At 42.2% G+C, this 15,449-nt stretch overlaps 1 protein-coding gene across 2 annotated transcripts in view; it reads left to right on the plus strand.

The window, feature by feature from the left end:
- lars2 (leucyl-tRNA synthetase 2, mitochondrial) overlaps window positions 1-9,340 on the plus strand; it is a 29,453-nt gene extending 20,113 nt beyond the window's left edge. For both annotated transcript variants that reach the window (XM_071470060.1, XM_071470059.1), the window contains exons 13-21: window positions 996-1,094; window positions 3,021-3,158; window positions 3,246-3,349; window positions 3,961-4,140; window positions 4,332-4,501; window positions 5,628-5,705; window positions 5,813-5,924; window positions 7,187-7,314; window positions 9,042-9,340. In XM_071470060.1, the coding sequence (XP_071326161.1) occupies window positions 996-1,094; window positions 3,021-3,158; window positions 3,246-3,349; window positions 3,961-4,140; window positions 4,332-4,501; window positions 5,628-5,705; window positions 5,813-5,924; window positions 7,187-7,314; window positions 9,042-9,221 (1,189 nt within the window). In that variant the 3' untranslated portion in view covers window positions 9,222-9,340. The remainder of the gene's footprint in view (window positions 1-995; window positions 1,095-3,020; window positions 3,159-3,245; window positions 3,350-3,960; window positions 4,141-4,331; window positions 4,502-5,627; window positions 5,706-5,812; window positions 5,925-7,186; window positions 7,315-9,041) is intronic.
- The last annotated feature ends 6,109 nt before the right edge of the window (window positions 9,341-15,449 follow it).

Genomic DNA, 15,449 nt, shown 5'->3' on the forward strand with positions numbered 1-15,449 from the left:
TGATTGGCCAGACTGGTGCGAGAGATGAGGTGAGAAATCTCACTTGCCCAATTTTCCATATTTTGTGAGATTTCTATATTTGTATTCTTTTGTGGTGTAAACGGCTTCATTGTACTGTTGGGTTTTCATTGTATGAAATAACACCTGGCTTCCAAATATTAACCTTGCTACACCTTAGCCTTGTTGCTAGGCAACGTTCAGCTCTTACTTCATCATCACAGCCTTATTATAGACTGGTCTATTAGGTGATCGAGGAGTTTTGCCTCTTGATGTGTGTGTCTGTATTAGAGAGTTGAGATGAAAAATTTGACTATGATATAAATGTTTGTTGTGAATGAAAACGTTAGACAGAGAGACAGAAAGACAAAGTAGAGACATCCCCTAAGGTCCAGGAAACGATACCTGCTCTGTTGCACATGCTGTAGCAAAGCTCAGAGCTCCTTTTCTGTTTATCTTTCTGGGACACTGATTTTAACTCTACTGAGACTCATTATAAAGTAAAAGGCAGACGCTTTCACTGTTCCATTAAGTGCTTTAAATCTGAAAGAAAAAACTCTTTCCAAAAGCTCTTTTCCCGTGTCTTTGCGGACGTCCTCTCTCCACTGTGAAAGTGATGTTGGCAGATTCGCATCACGTACCCAAGTGCTGTTTGGCTTGGATAGAAAGGGGCGCGAGGTGGCATTTCCAACACAAACACATGATCATGTGCTCGGCCTGCCAGTTTGTTCCCTGTTAGCACAGCCTGTTAGTCAGGGCACAGGAACACAGCTCTGGTGCCAGTCTGGCTTCAGCTTTGCTTCTCTGCAGGGACATGACCCCCACAGCCAGATGGAGCCAGCTTTACACTCGCACACACACGCACGCAAATCACATAATGTGCCATTTCTCTAAGCATACAAACAGGCGTCGTTCATTTGTTCGCTTTCTAGTTTGTCAGCCTAATATTGATTTTTGTGCGGCCTCTCCCAACTCTCTTTGTCTCTCTCTCCTGTCAGATGTAAAGGCCCAGCGAGGAGGGAGACGGACACCATGGACACATTTGTGGACTCAGCGTGGTATTACTTTAGATACACAGACCCTCATAACACAGACAGGTATGTACATGCCCTTAGATTTGACTTATTTATTTGCTTTGCCTCTGACATCTTTTAAAAATAGAAATTAAATGAAAAGGAAGTTGAGGAAAGAGTTGGGTGGAGAAGATACTGAAAAATACATTTTTCTTTATATAATCTTTGCTAAATAATACAAACTTGATTTTCTCTCATGCCTCACACCCACACTTCTACACTGCCACGCACACACGCGCACACACACACACACACACACACTTTGTTCTGTATGTGCTCTTGGAAAGTTACACTGTAACACATAATTAGGCTCACTGCAAGTTCAGCCGCTCTCCCCCCCTTACCCATTTCAAACGTGCACATATGGCCTTTGTGCACTCTCTTTTACACACTCTCACACATGCGAACACACACACACGCCTGAAAGTTGCATTCCCTGCCAGTAGAGATTATAGAGCTACGGCTGTCACCTGCTGGGATGGTGGCGATACCCTGAGCTTAACAAAAGAGATTAATTTCCCAGTGCCCTGACCTAGCTGTAAAGCTGCTTTACAGGGGAGGGGCGCTGCTCTCCCCATCACTTTTCGTAGCGGGACAGATTATGGCACAACAGAAAAAGCAATTACACTATTTGTGCATTTCAGTTGGCCTGCTGAGACTTATGTGCGCAAGAGATGCTGAAAGTAGCAAGTAAGAGGGAGGAAATGGGAACAGGGTGTAAAGTGTGTGCGTCTCTCTCTGTGTTTGTGTGTATGTGGTTATGTATTAGACTTCCCTTGGCCTGATGCCAACTAACAGGCTAAATTATTTTCAGCCTTGTGAGTTCATAACTCTTTTTTCCCCCGGTTCAATTATCCGTAGACACCATCAGGCAGAGACGGAGGGCAAGAGGCAGAGAGGTGTGGAGGAGAGTAATGACTGGTGTGAAAGGTGGCACACAGAGATAGCAGTCTGTCCCAAAAAGCATCATTACTATATGTGGAATCCCTGCATCTGCTGACCGCCATGCCAGTCAGGCTAACCACATGCCGCCGCCCTGTTGAAATCTTTACTGAACTGTTACCATGAGACGCTGAGCACAGAGGAAGTCTTCAGAGCTAAACTTAAAACACACAGTGCTTTTTTTTTTTTTTCTGTAAGCGGGAAGCCAGTGAGATAGAGGAGGCTTCAGGATGCTTCTGTGAGCATCATCTCTGGATGCTTGTGTGTCAGATTCAGGCTGCCCCCTAGAGGAAGTGTGTGTGTGTGTGCACATCTAACAAAGCACACAACGGCCGCTGCCATCTGGTAAAATGATTTTGAAGTCTGCTTTGCTGCCTTCAGTTGCTGGTTAATCCAATAATAACAATGATGGTAATAATAAACTTTATACATTACCTTTCAAACCAAAGTTACAATGAGCTCAACACTAGAAAATCTATATTAAACATTTCAGCACCGCAAATAGAAAAAAAATCAGGCAAATATTCCAGATATTGAAATGGAGTATGATGCATCAACAAAACAGAGTGAAATCAATGAATAATACATCCTAGAACTGGAAAAATAAAACTCGAATAAAGCTCTTATTCTTGCTGTTTTAATCATGTAGTGTTTCCTCAAAGGATATAATCCCTATGGAACAGGAAGTCATGCATTTAAATTTACAGAAGTAGCAACAGCAGTTTTCTTTGAATAAATCAAAGAAGAATAAAGCAGTTACCGTGAGCAGTGAAAGCCTCCGTGGATGAATAAAAAGGGAGGGAAAAAAGACGTCACAGTACTTAACACACATAAATGATGTCAGGGAAGTGCAGACTGCAGAAATGACTCCCTCCCACACTGACGCTTTAATTTTTTCACACTTTTATTGTTACTTTTTAACTCAACACTGTTCTTGATAACAGCTTACCTCCCAAGAATTCGGTGATCCCAGTTCACCGCCTCCCTAAACCTGTGTTTCCTCTCCAGGCCTTTTGAGCGCCACCTAGCCGATCACTGGCTGCCTGTGGACGTGTACATCGGAGGGAAGGAGCACGCCGTCATGCACTTGTACTATGCTCGTTTCCTCTGTCACTTCTGCAAGGACCAGAGTCTCGTGGCTCACAGGTGGAGTTACACTGTGGATTATCTGCTCTTGCCGTGCACGGGCATTTTTGTGTATGTATGCTAATGAGCCCTCTTTCTGTCCATCAGGGAGCCTTTTCAGAAGCTGCTGGTCCAGGGTCTGATAAAGGGCCAGACTTTCAAACTGGCTGACAGCGGCCAGTACCTAAAGAGGGAAGAAATAGACTTCACAGGTACTGCCTGTGACCCCCCCATGTGGGTCTGCCAGATAAAACCGCTCACAAAGGCAGAAGAATCATTTGAGGCACTGTTAAAGGAAAAATCGTGTCATGACAACATTTTTCCTTTTTTTAATGTAGCATGTAGTGGCACCAGTATCTCACCTTATCTTTTGTGCTGCTGATAGCGACCCCTTTCTGTTTTGTGCTTTATAGCTTTGCCTAAATGAATGGCATATTAACCAGCTCCTCTTGACAAAAGTCAAATCACAAGAAATCCTTTAAAGAATCCTCTTAAAATTGACTTCATGCCCAAGGATTTCCAGCTTCTCTCTATTGCTTGGTAACAGAATAAACACAAGATATTGGCTTCTTACAGAGAAAAGAAAGTCTCTTGATCCCAGTGTTACAGGATCAGATTGACTGGGCCTCATATTTTTCTTTCTTCTGTCTTTGACTAAATCTGATCAAGCAGGAGCTAAAAATGACAGATTTTAATTAAGATAGGGTTACAATGTAATTTAGTTACCAAATTAAAATGAGCTGATAAAGCTAGGAGAGGACTGTAAGAGTACGCAACTTTGTCCGGCTAACTCTGACATCCGGCTCTCCTAACCTGCCTCTAGATGAGGAGCCAGTGGCATTGGGCGGTGGTCGTGTTGAGGTGACATGGGAGAAGATGAGCAAGTCTAAACACAACGGTCTGGACCCCCAAGAGGTGGTGCAGCAGTACGGCGTGGACACAGTTCGCCTCTACATACTTTACGCTGCACCGCCTGAACAGGACATCCTCTGGAATGTCAAGAGTGAGGCTTAAGCCATTACTTTTTCAATTTATGTGTTATGCAGAAAGTTAGTTTTGTGAAAAGTGACAAATTTCTTCCTCGAAGAAATCAGTTGTTGTCAAATGAAGGTGATTTAATTTTAAAAAGCTTTTTCTCCCACAGTATGTCAAAATATCCTTTTCCTCTGTGTCTGTGTGTGTTCACCACCTCAGCGGACGCCCTTCCTGGGGTTCTGCGGTGGCAGTCTCGACTGTGGCAGCTGGTGACCAAGCTGCGCGGGGCTCGGCAACTCGGAGATGTCCCCAACCCCTCCCTGCTGAAGAAGAAAGAACTGGCAGAGACTAAAAAGATCTGGGAGAACAAGAACTACGCTATCAAAGAGGTGGCAACTCCATAGCCTCAGACTGGCTTTGATTTTGAATGACTGGCTGAAAATGTGTCATGGTGTTATTATTGAGCAGTGAGATATTGCAGCAGGCCTGACCATTAGGGGTCACTAATGGGCCCATTTTCTAAATCTCAGCTTTTCACAGCAGTTAAGTGTTCACCTTCACTGAATATGATACCGTACAGCATCTGCCAGCTTGGTCTATTTTGAATTTAATTCCTCTGCAAGCACCAATTACTTGTGCTTGTTGTTTTAATGGTGCAGTCGAAAATATTTCATTTCCTTTATCCATTTAACGCTGCGCTAGATTGTGCAGTTGGAAGGTACTGTGTGATACCTTGACTTCAAGGTAATATGTCACTCATCACAAGGTCCAGCAGTGCATAGTCCCAAGTTCCAGCCTTTCAATCGAATGCTGAACATCCACCAACCTGAAACCCCCGGAAGAAAGAGTAAAAGAAGGGGATGGAAATTGATTTTAAATCCACTCCGTCTCCTTTCACACTTTATAAATAGCATCCTTTGGCTGCCAGGTTTGATTCTTTCTCTCCACCCCTAAGGGATAGAGCTTTTAAAGGACCTCAGGCTGTTTGCCATAAGCCCCCAAAGCCGAGGCCGTCCTTTGATCCGTCCCTCAGAAAAGCCTCGGCCATCGACCTCCTCCTCCCTCAGGCCCTTCCCAAATGGGTTTTTCTTCCCAGAGGGCTAAGCGGGGGAATGCTGACACGGTGTGTGCCTTCAGCTGGTACACATGGTGATAACAGGGAGGAGGCCACAGTTATTGTTTTCTTTTTTTATTATTGTTATTTTTCAGGCATTTGAAGCCTTTATTTTATAGCCACAGCTGAGACAGACAGGAAATGTGGGGAAAGAGTGAAGGGGGGTGACATGAAGGCAAACAGCATTTGCACCCATGTGACATGCGTCCCAACCATTCAGTTGCGGGGTCAACCCTGTCATTTGTTTTCTAATAATTCTTCAGAGGCAGGCTCAAAGTTTTTTTCCATGACACAGTCAGTCTGTCAGGACACATCTGTATGTCCAGTTACCCAAACAGAACAAAAATCCTCAGACTTTCTGATTTTTTTTTCCCTAATTGAGTGTTTTTTTGTATTTTCAGGTGACATCTTACTTCACAGAGGACTTCCTTTTCAACGCAGCCATTTCTCGTCTGATGGGATTTACCAATACACTGGGTGTGAGTGTGCCCTCTGGAACCTAGAAATAAAGAATCGCTCTTATCTTTTATTGCTAAACTCACATCACATTTTTTCCCACTGTGTGTGTGTGTGTGTGTGTGTTCAGAGTGCGACAGTCAGGGTGGTGCAGCACAGCTTGGAGTTTGAGGAGGCTCTGGCGACGCTGGTGATGATGACAGCACCCATGGCCCCTCACCTGGCTTCTGAACTTTGGGCAGGTGGGAGACATGCAAACGATTCACAAATGATAAATTATTTCCTCATGCACGTGCACGCATGGTATGCACTCAGGGTAAAATAGTTTGCAGGAGGAAACGTTGACTCCGGAGACTGGGGACTAAATGCCCAAATGTCCAATGATAATTTAACATACTTTTATTTTATCAATTGATTTTAGACTTAGAATCTCAATGGAATCACCTCATTGTGTCATGAAGGCAAAAATATGTGAAGTTTGCGGTAAGATAAGTTGTTGTTTTTTTTTTAAATGAATGTAAGAGGAAGTTGCCTCAGATAAACGTAATGTTGACTCTACTGCTTATCTAATACCAGTGAACACCCAGCGGTGATGTAATCCACAGTTAAGTCAGTGAGTGAAACAATTCCTTTTACCTGAAACAAACTCCACACTCACTGTCCATCAAATGAAACTGAAAGCAGTATCAAGAGGTCTTGACCAATAGTAGAAAACAAACAATAGAAAGGAAGATCTAGCGTCACTTTTCATGCCTCGTATGGAAACTTGCCCCCGCACTGGCCTGGAGGACATCCCCTTATTGTTGATGACACACGTACACAGAGTTTCTGCACACAGCTGAGAGAAAAGAGGTTCCAGTAAAACACATGGTCCAGCTGATTGCCAGAGTCAGGAAAACCTGACAGATCATCGCTGAGAGGAAGAGTTGTGTGTGTGTGTGTGTGTGAGTGTGTGAGTGTGTGAGTGTGTGAGAGTGAGTGTGTGTGTGTGTTTGTGTGTGTTTTTAATAAGTGGCTTGTGTGCATTTTGGCTGTATATGTAGTTTTAAAACTGCCTTATAAACAGGACATACTAGTGAGGGACATGTGACCCCTGCTGCACTCAGTCATGTTGTTCTTTTTCTAACTCTCACTTGTTTGTAATTTTACACACACACACACACACACACACACACACACAGGGCAGGAGAGAGGAAGTTCACATCCTTCCTTTGTGCCTCCAGTGGGATGTGCACTCGCTGGTTTAACTGAGAGTCAGGACAAGGGGTGGTGGGATAGCTTGGCTGGTGTTTGACCCTTCTTCAAGATATTTTTCTCAACATGAAGGGAAATAAATTGGGTAAAAAGCAACAAAAAAGTCATCCTATCCCCAGTTATTCCAAACATTTTCCTTCCTCGGCTGAGGTGTAATGGCTTTTTCTCTGTACCTCAGCATATGAGACCATCTCCTTAGTGTGTCAGTGTATTATATTGTCAGTGATAGCCCTCTGTGTTCCCCCCTCAGGTCTTTGCCAGGTAAAAAACCCCCTCAGCACCCTCCTCCAGCGGGGAGGAGACGTCCTGCAACAGTCATGGCCAAATGTGGACCCTGAGTACCTGAAGGTCCCTGACTTTGTGGAGCTGTCCGTGCTGGTAGGATCACTCTCACTCTCCGACATGAACACACAGCTGTTATCAGTCGACGAATGACATCTTCAGTCCTTTGGGATCTTTTTCTTTGGTATTGTGGTGTTTTGAATATAAAAACCTCTTTAAAAAGCTCCTAAACAAAGCTCTCATTTTTCTTCTTTTTTAATTTTGAAGATAAAAGGTTTCGCTCAGCAACAGCTCTTGGCTCATTATTTATACATAACTTTATTAATAGGTATATACACACACATTTGCGCTTGCATCCGCTGGCATTTTTCACTCAAACTCTCTTGAACCCAAAGTCTTAAGTCGATGATTGCATTCATAGTCTGTAATTTTCAAGAGAGCCTATGATTAGCCTGTTTGTGCGTGTGTGCGTGTGCGCGTGCATGTGTGCGTGTGTGTGTGTTTATGCATCCCCATGTCGAGTGGTAGGCTTTAAGCTAAATAGACAAGTGGGTCAATAATTAAAAGTCAGGAGCAGAGATACAGTGTTATTCCTGACTTTCATTTCTCATGCTTTTTTTCTGCCTGGGAGCCTCAATCACACAAATGGTGAAAGCCCTCAGTTTGACAGTGTATGTCATCATCAGGAATGAAAGTGTGTGCATGGGTGTTGTGCTTGTGTGAGAGCACTTTCAAAGGCATACAGACAATCAGAGGGAATATCCAGAAGGTTCAGAAAATCAACTTGGATCAGATCCAAGCCTCTTGCACTGTCACATGAACGCACACATACGTGTCAGTCGCCACACTGGCATAAACATTGACTCAGTTAATAGATAAAAGCTAAAACTGATTTAATCTGACTGTTTTCTCCCGAGCAGGTCAGATCTCCTGAGATAAGCCTTAATCCCCTCACACACACACACACACACACACACACACACATATATAAACACACACACGTGATATGTGATGACAGCAAACACGGTCAGCTGACTAACAGTACCTGTCTTTCACTGGTTAGATCTAAACCAGACAAGACAAGATATAAAGGAAAGAAAACCCAGAGAGTGTTGTGTGTGTGTGTGTATGTGTGTGTATGTGTGTATGTGTGCGTGTGTGGGGGTGTGTATTTCCCTCCCAACCCATATATGCTTTGCCTGTGAGTGAAAATAACACTTCTTTACACATTCTCATTTCTGCATTCTTGTTTACTTCTTGTTCATCTCTCATGCTCAAAATCCCATACACACCCACTCCACTAACACAAACACACACATACACACACACACACAGTACATATATTTGAGCTCCCACTGCTCAGTGATGATGATGATGTTGGTTTTTCTTCAGACTGAGCTCTCTGTTGTGGGCGTCCTCAGCCCTGTGGAGGCAACCTCACTCCCTCTGTCCTCTAATCACGGACTTGGGTTTGTCCCAGAAGGGAGGCCAAGGCTGAGCAACCTCAGGAACACACACACAAACACACGCACATAAACACACACACACACCATTAATTTTCAACCACTTCCAGAGGCATGATCACATTCGCTTCGTGCACACGTACACTTGTTTCTAAACATACCAGACGTGAGTGCCCTTCCCATACCTACCACTAACTATGTGTATATGTGGAAGGAGAGGTGGAGTCTGTTATTTTGGGATTTTTATGTCAGCAGGGACGACTTTGGTTACAGACATGGCAGAACCTTTTGTCAGATGGAGACTCAACAGTTTCTTTCTATACTTCTCCCAGATATTTACCTCTTAATTCTCACCCACAGATAAACAACAAGGCCTGTGGGACAGTGACTGTGCCTCTGCAGGCGTCCAAAGATACAGAGCGGGTGCAGCAGCTGATACTGGAGAGCCCGCTCGGACAGAAGCTTCTCAGCAAGCGAAGCATCAAGAGAGCCATCCTCTCCCCGAGGACAGCCCTCATCAACTTCCTCATTGATGAGTGATGTTTGGGCCTTTACCACTACTGTCAAGCAGTGATTCAGCACGGGGACACTTCAGTGTAAATATGCCGAATGACATTTTATTTATATTTTCCTGTTTTTAATAAAATACTCAAGGAGCAGTGAGTTTCTCTCTTTTCTTCCTTAGTGTCTTTTATAAATTGCCAAGAGAGATTTAGCACCTGTCTCTTTCAGATCACCCCCCCCCCCCCCATTTAGTTAGACCCTCTTGGCAATCTCACATGAGCCCAAACACCACTTCAAATTCCAGTCAGCGTTCTCATTCCCCCCTTTCTGCCCTGACACCACCTCTAGCATTGCACCCAGAACCACAACTTCACACCTCTATGTCTGCCATATGCCTGTCCGCCCGGTGTCTGGGCTGAGTCACGCACTCATGATCTGCCTTATCAGTGTTTGCCTCCACCTCTGGTGCCGCTTTTAGCCACAGATCTCGTCCGAACACCATACATGGACCACTGTTTGGCTTCTGGAACCCTGTCACCATCAGAAGGTCTGTTAGAGATATCTGACCACATCACGGTCGTCCGTTGCTGCACTGTGCCTATTCATCAGCTCAGTGTCTCTGTGTCAACATTGGGGCAACATGACTCAGCCATTAGCACCGTCCTGGCGGAGCACATGAGCCAGCGGCAGTGAAATGTATCCGTGCGTGTACGCCCACCGACCTCGATCTCTTTAAAGGCTGTGTGAGTAGGCAGTTTTTGGATATGTACAAGCATTCGTCTTTTTCACGACTTGCCGTGCCCACGTCTCCACATGATCCAAGAGTTTCAGAAGCTGCACAATAAAAGTCCCATATTTTGTCTGGCATCAGTGTGAATGAACAAGAAAGAATGTGATCTCTCTGAAAAGTGAGATGCACATGTCAATTTTGCAAGGTCAGCTTCTGCTTGAGGAAGTGCTTTTATTTTAATAGCATAAGATGGTCGGCTTGTGACTGATAAAATCATGCTGTATCTTATTATTTGAGTAATGGAAGGCTGGTTTGCTTTTTTATTAAAACATGATGAATTGAAAAAATGTGTGGACAAAAGGGAAAACAGCTGACTGCTCCCCTGAACCTTTTTTTTTTCCATATTTCTAGGCTGTATCTCTGACCATCAGGTGACAGGAAAAGGTTCTCAAGAGAGACAGAATAACAGGAAGAGAAACCAGAAATAAGAGAAGGGGAGAACAGAGCCATAGCTGTGTTAGTTATTCACTGCATTGTCTCAGATTCTTTGAATTTTATTTCAATTAGCTGCTGTCACAGCACAAAACATCAAATGGTTTTGTGAGTACAAGACAAAGATAGAGGGCATTATTTCTCTTCTGTCACCTCCTCTTCCTGTGTGATATTTTTTCTTCCACACATTCAGACCAGATGTATGAAAGAAGTTAAAATACTGTTTAACTCCTGATCTCTTCTCTTTTTGTTATCACATGATCGTTTTCACTTTGCTGCCTGGTAACACCAGCTAATAAACAGGTCTGAACTTGAACTGACCTGAACAATAAGCTGAAGTTGCTGTGTCATTGAAAAGAGCCATTTTTAGGTGGCTCAGAAATGCCAAGGAATTCTTCCCAGGCTGAACTCACCACATGTTTGAATAAATAGATAAGTAGGATATTTCTGAACAGTGTTCCTTTGTCAAATGAGGTTTGAGCTGTACTGATGCATTTCTTCTAATAATTAATTTTGTCACTGACAGCCCCTGAAGTCATTTAACACTTTTCGTCAGCTCTGCAGTTTCCATGACAACTAGGGTTATTGAATAGGAAACAGTATTCCACTGTGACTCACTTTCTCTTCAGACCACATTTGAAGTCTTACACATTAGATGTACAGCATGATTCGTCTTTGAGGAGGTAAAGAAAATCACTCCCCTTCCTCTTGAGAAACTCTGCTAGTGGAAAAAAAGAAAGGGTGGGGTGCACAGTGCAGTCACAGTCACAGTCACAGTCACCCTTGGCTGCACCAGTCCAGTCCCTGGACTGGGTTGTGTATTCTCACAGGACGACAGTAATGCCACAGCTCATTATCTTGGAGGCTGACCTCAAAGCTGGTAATTTGGTCATCTGTGGATGTTTTTTGCATGAGCTCATTGTATAAGCAGATTTCCACTAGTCCTTTAATTGTGTTGAGGATAAAGCTAAACTCTTGGCATGTATGTGAAGGCCACACACTTGCCAAAGTTATTCATTTATTGACTGTACTGCTCCATAGTAACAGTCTTTTTTTCAGTCATTTTGGCATTTTCTGACTATAAAATAGGTCAGTGCTACGCAAAAGAACACACACAGGTGTGACATGTTTTCTCCTCAAAGGGATCTATCTACAGTATATATTGTGTCTGCATAACTGTATGTAGTCTTTACTGCATGTAAAACTCAATAGCTGAGGGCAGCTATTATTTTTTCATTCACTTTTCTTGTCTCTCAGAGGTTTATTACAGTTTTTCAAACAAATCTTCTAAATAAAAAAACAAACAAAATCTTTTGCACCCATCCAGAACAGCTGCTGCCAAGCACTAATCACACAGTGGCCATTTATTCCTCAATGCTTTATCTGCTTCAAAATAAAAGCCTAACAAAGTAAAAACCAATAATTGCTGCTCTGTTTGAATTTTTTCTGTTGGATATGCTTTTATGCAAATGTATTTGCTTCACAGTAAAACAAACAGTTTGAGTCCTAATCAGCAGTACAGAGAGTGTTGTATATTGTATATTTAGGTGGGATTACTGCTAACTCAATCCCACTATATGTTCTTCTGCAGGTTCAAAAACTCTTTTTTTTATTCCACCATTTTTTGATTTGTATCTCCTTCTAGATGGTTCAACATAGAAACTCTATTCAAACTAAGATGTTTTCTGTTTTATTTAAATATATTTCATTCTTTCCAAAATGTTCAATGTTTTTCTGACATTTTCTCACATTAGGCATGTTCAAAATCTCTAGTTTCCACAACTTTTCATTCATTTTTCAACCTCTTCTATTCATTCATAATTTCAGCCAGAAACTCCATTCAAAAGTCAAAATGTTCAGACACTTTCCCTCATTTTTGGCTGTATTCAACCTTGAAATCTCATTCATACTTTTTACACAGTGACAGTTAAAGATTCATGAGCGTTTCTGGACCTTTCAGATTTTTACATTAGTGTGTATGTGGTTGAATGTTCACAGCTAGAGCGAGTAACAAATTGTGAGTGAAAAATTTCTGTTCAACCCGTCCTCATGGCCACAAATTTCACTCTACACACGCCATTTTTTGTCAGAATGTAGTCAAATTTGTCTTCTTTCGCACAATGTGACTACAACAGCACAATGACTCACAGAGTTTGAACTATGAGCCTCTGAGCAACAGTACCTTCCATCTGTCCTATTGGCTCTATTGTTAACTGAGACCAGAGAATACAGAGGAAATCAGAGAGACCAGAGAAAACAACCCCCACATGTTTGACACCACAAACACATACTTTATATCACTGCGCTCCGCAGAGTCTCCTCTCTCGGAAAATATAAAGTTTAAGGTGATAGGAATCAATATTCTTTGACTGACAAACCAGAGTTTTAGAGCTGCGTTCGTCATAATCCCTCTTTTAACCAGGTGTAACTAAGCAGTTACCATCACTATGGGAACCATTGACTGCAGCTGGGCACACAAAACTGATTCAGATCAGCATGCAGACACACAGATAAACAGGTACACAGTGAGACAATGGTCTAATGAGTGTAATGAGGCACTGACGGAGTGTTTTGACTCAAGCAACTGGGATGGTCTCTGTGAGCCTCACGGTGAGGACATCAACAATCTCACACATCATCAGCTTCTGTGAGGAGAACACTGTGCCCGCCAAGACAACATGACTGTTTTCTAATAAAGAGCCCTGGGTAACTCCAGATCTAAAGGTCCTGCCGAATGAGATGGAAAGTGCATTGAGGTAAAGGAATAAGGAGGAGCTGCAGAGGGAGCAGAATGAGCTGAGGAGCAGGATCAGGGAGGCTTAAACCTACTACAGGTAGAGGATGGCATTGTACAATACCACACTTCATGAAAACAATGTGAAAGTCAATGTACAATTGTATTAATTCTTCTTCTTGTTTTTTGTCATTATCTCTGCCTCACGCAAAAATAGACAAAAAATGATATTCTGTTGTTATTCTATTGTTGTTGAAAATGTCATTCACAAATTTCTCCGGCGAAGTCAATATGCCGAGCACAACTCATTCAATAGTGATTACTTTGTTTGGTACTTTGTTATCTCACCATCCCACAGATAGTGGAAAAGGAAATATTCTGACATAATTGTATAAAATCTGGGGAGTTTTAAACAGTAAACATAATCTGCAGCCTTGGATCAATGTAAAGCTTAATGTTGCTTCTGAGACTAGGATAGATTTAGCATAATTCTGTATATTGGTCGCTCTGTCATGAATGCAGCATCAGTGAATGGGAGTACTTCAGGCATATGTACATGATTAATTAATAAAATGAAAGATGTTTCACGTATAATGTCAGCATGTTATAAAGTAACTAGCACACATTAAATCTTCAATTATTGACATCATCAAAGTTTGAGAAAATTTTGCGAACGTGATGTTTGATACTGCCTCTGTAGCCCGCCCCTTAGGATCGATAAGTAAAAATGCACATGTGGAGTGGTTAAAGACTGGAAAATTCTATTCGGTATAGTGCTTTTTTTTTTTTTTTATTGTTCTTTAATGACGCGCTTAACTCATAAATAGGCCAATTAATGTAACTGGTAAAACCCAGTGATCTAAAGTTTTCCAAAACCCCTGCTGTTGTTAGCACGTTTGAATTCACCTCACTAGATATTGCAAGAGGTAACTATAAAAGACACAAGCATTTTAATGTGGAATATGATGGGTCAGCATCTTGGGTACAAAGGTACCTGGGTAACAGCTTTCTGTCACATGTATGTTAGTTTTATAATAATTTACAAATATATTCCATCTTCTTGGCTTCTGCTCCATTCTTTCAAATATTGACTCACACATTTTATAACCATCTCTGTGAATAACGTCAGATTGCATGTGATCACGTGGCAAAAACTCCCAGAGAACAATAATACCCTCAGCTGTTTTAGTGCATGTGTGTGAGAAAGGAGTAAAGCAAGTTAAGCTTGTTGCTTGAAGAGAAGGTTGCACTGTGACTGTTTCCTGAACATACAGATGGCTGTGCCCTATAAACCCTCTGTTTTAATTAAAGCACCAACAGCAGCCTAGAGGCCCCCTCAACATACTGTCTCCATATTTTTCACATCAACAGGGTCTGTCAGACAATATATATGCACACTCAGGCTTAAAATAAACACAAATAAAATGTGTTCCTGTGTGCTTGCTGGGAGGTGGAGTCTTTTTTTTCCATTCACATTATATGTGTTCATCCCACTGTGCCCTAACTCAGTCTCAAATACTCCAGTCAGGGTCAGGACACAGTGTGGAAGGGTCACAGTGTGTGTGTGTGTGTGTGTGTGTGTGTGTGTGTGTGTGTGTGTGTTCGTGCCATGAGCAGGAATGTGTGACGTCATTCAACCAAAACAGAGGGGGCACAGGCACTGTAAATAGCCCCCCTTCACCACAAGTAAAACACACCCATAGGCAGTAGTTATAATATGGCTATATGGGTTTGTCCCACTACACAGATTTCTTATGAGATGTGGGAAAACTTTTAATCACAGAGCTTATCTACCCATGCTGGTGAATCATACTCAAATGATATGTATCTACAATATGTAGGCTAACTGCATCAAAGTAAGGCATGATAACATGTTTCCTTCCCAAATGTATCCCAAAATAATTTCCCATTTACTTTACTGTACTCTTCCCTGTTTATAACCATAACTAAACCCATAAGCAGTGGTAGATGAAATAATCAGATAATTTATTTAAGTTAAAATATCAATATCCATTGCATTTAAAAGTCCTGAGTTGGAAGTGTTAGTTATGTAAAAGTATGTAATTCGTCCTATTATTAGCAAAATGTACTGAAAATGTGCTGTAGCCCATATGTTGCTGAGTAGTTGAATATTTTTTAAGCAGTTCAAATATTTTGTGGGCTAGGTGAAGTCTCAGTAGCTGTCCCATAGATGAAGTATGGCTGGATGAAGTAAAAAAGTACCAGTAAATACAAGTTCATTCTGCTGATTCAAAGGACAGCGACTGAGTCAACTTGCTCTCGATATTTTTACAGATGACACAGGATG

This window comes from Trachinotus anak, unplaced genomic scaffold (genome assembly GCF_046630095.1).
Source record: "Trachinotus anak isolate AG129_WGS33_773 ecotype Australia unplaced genomic scaffold, CSIRO_AGI_Tana_v1 ptg000032l, whole genome shotgun sequence".
NCBI lineage: Eukaryota > Metazoa > Chordata > Actinopteri > Carangiformes > Carangidae > Trachinotus > Trachinotus anak.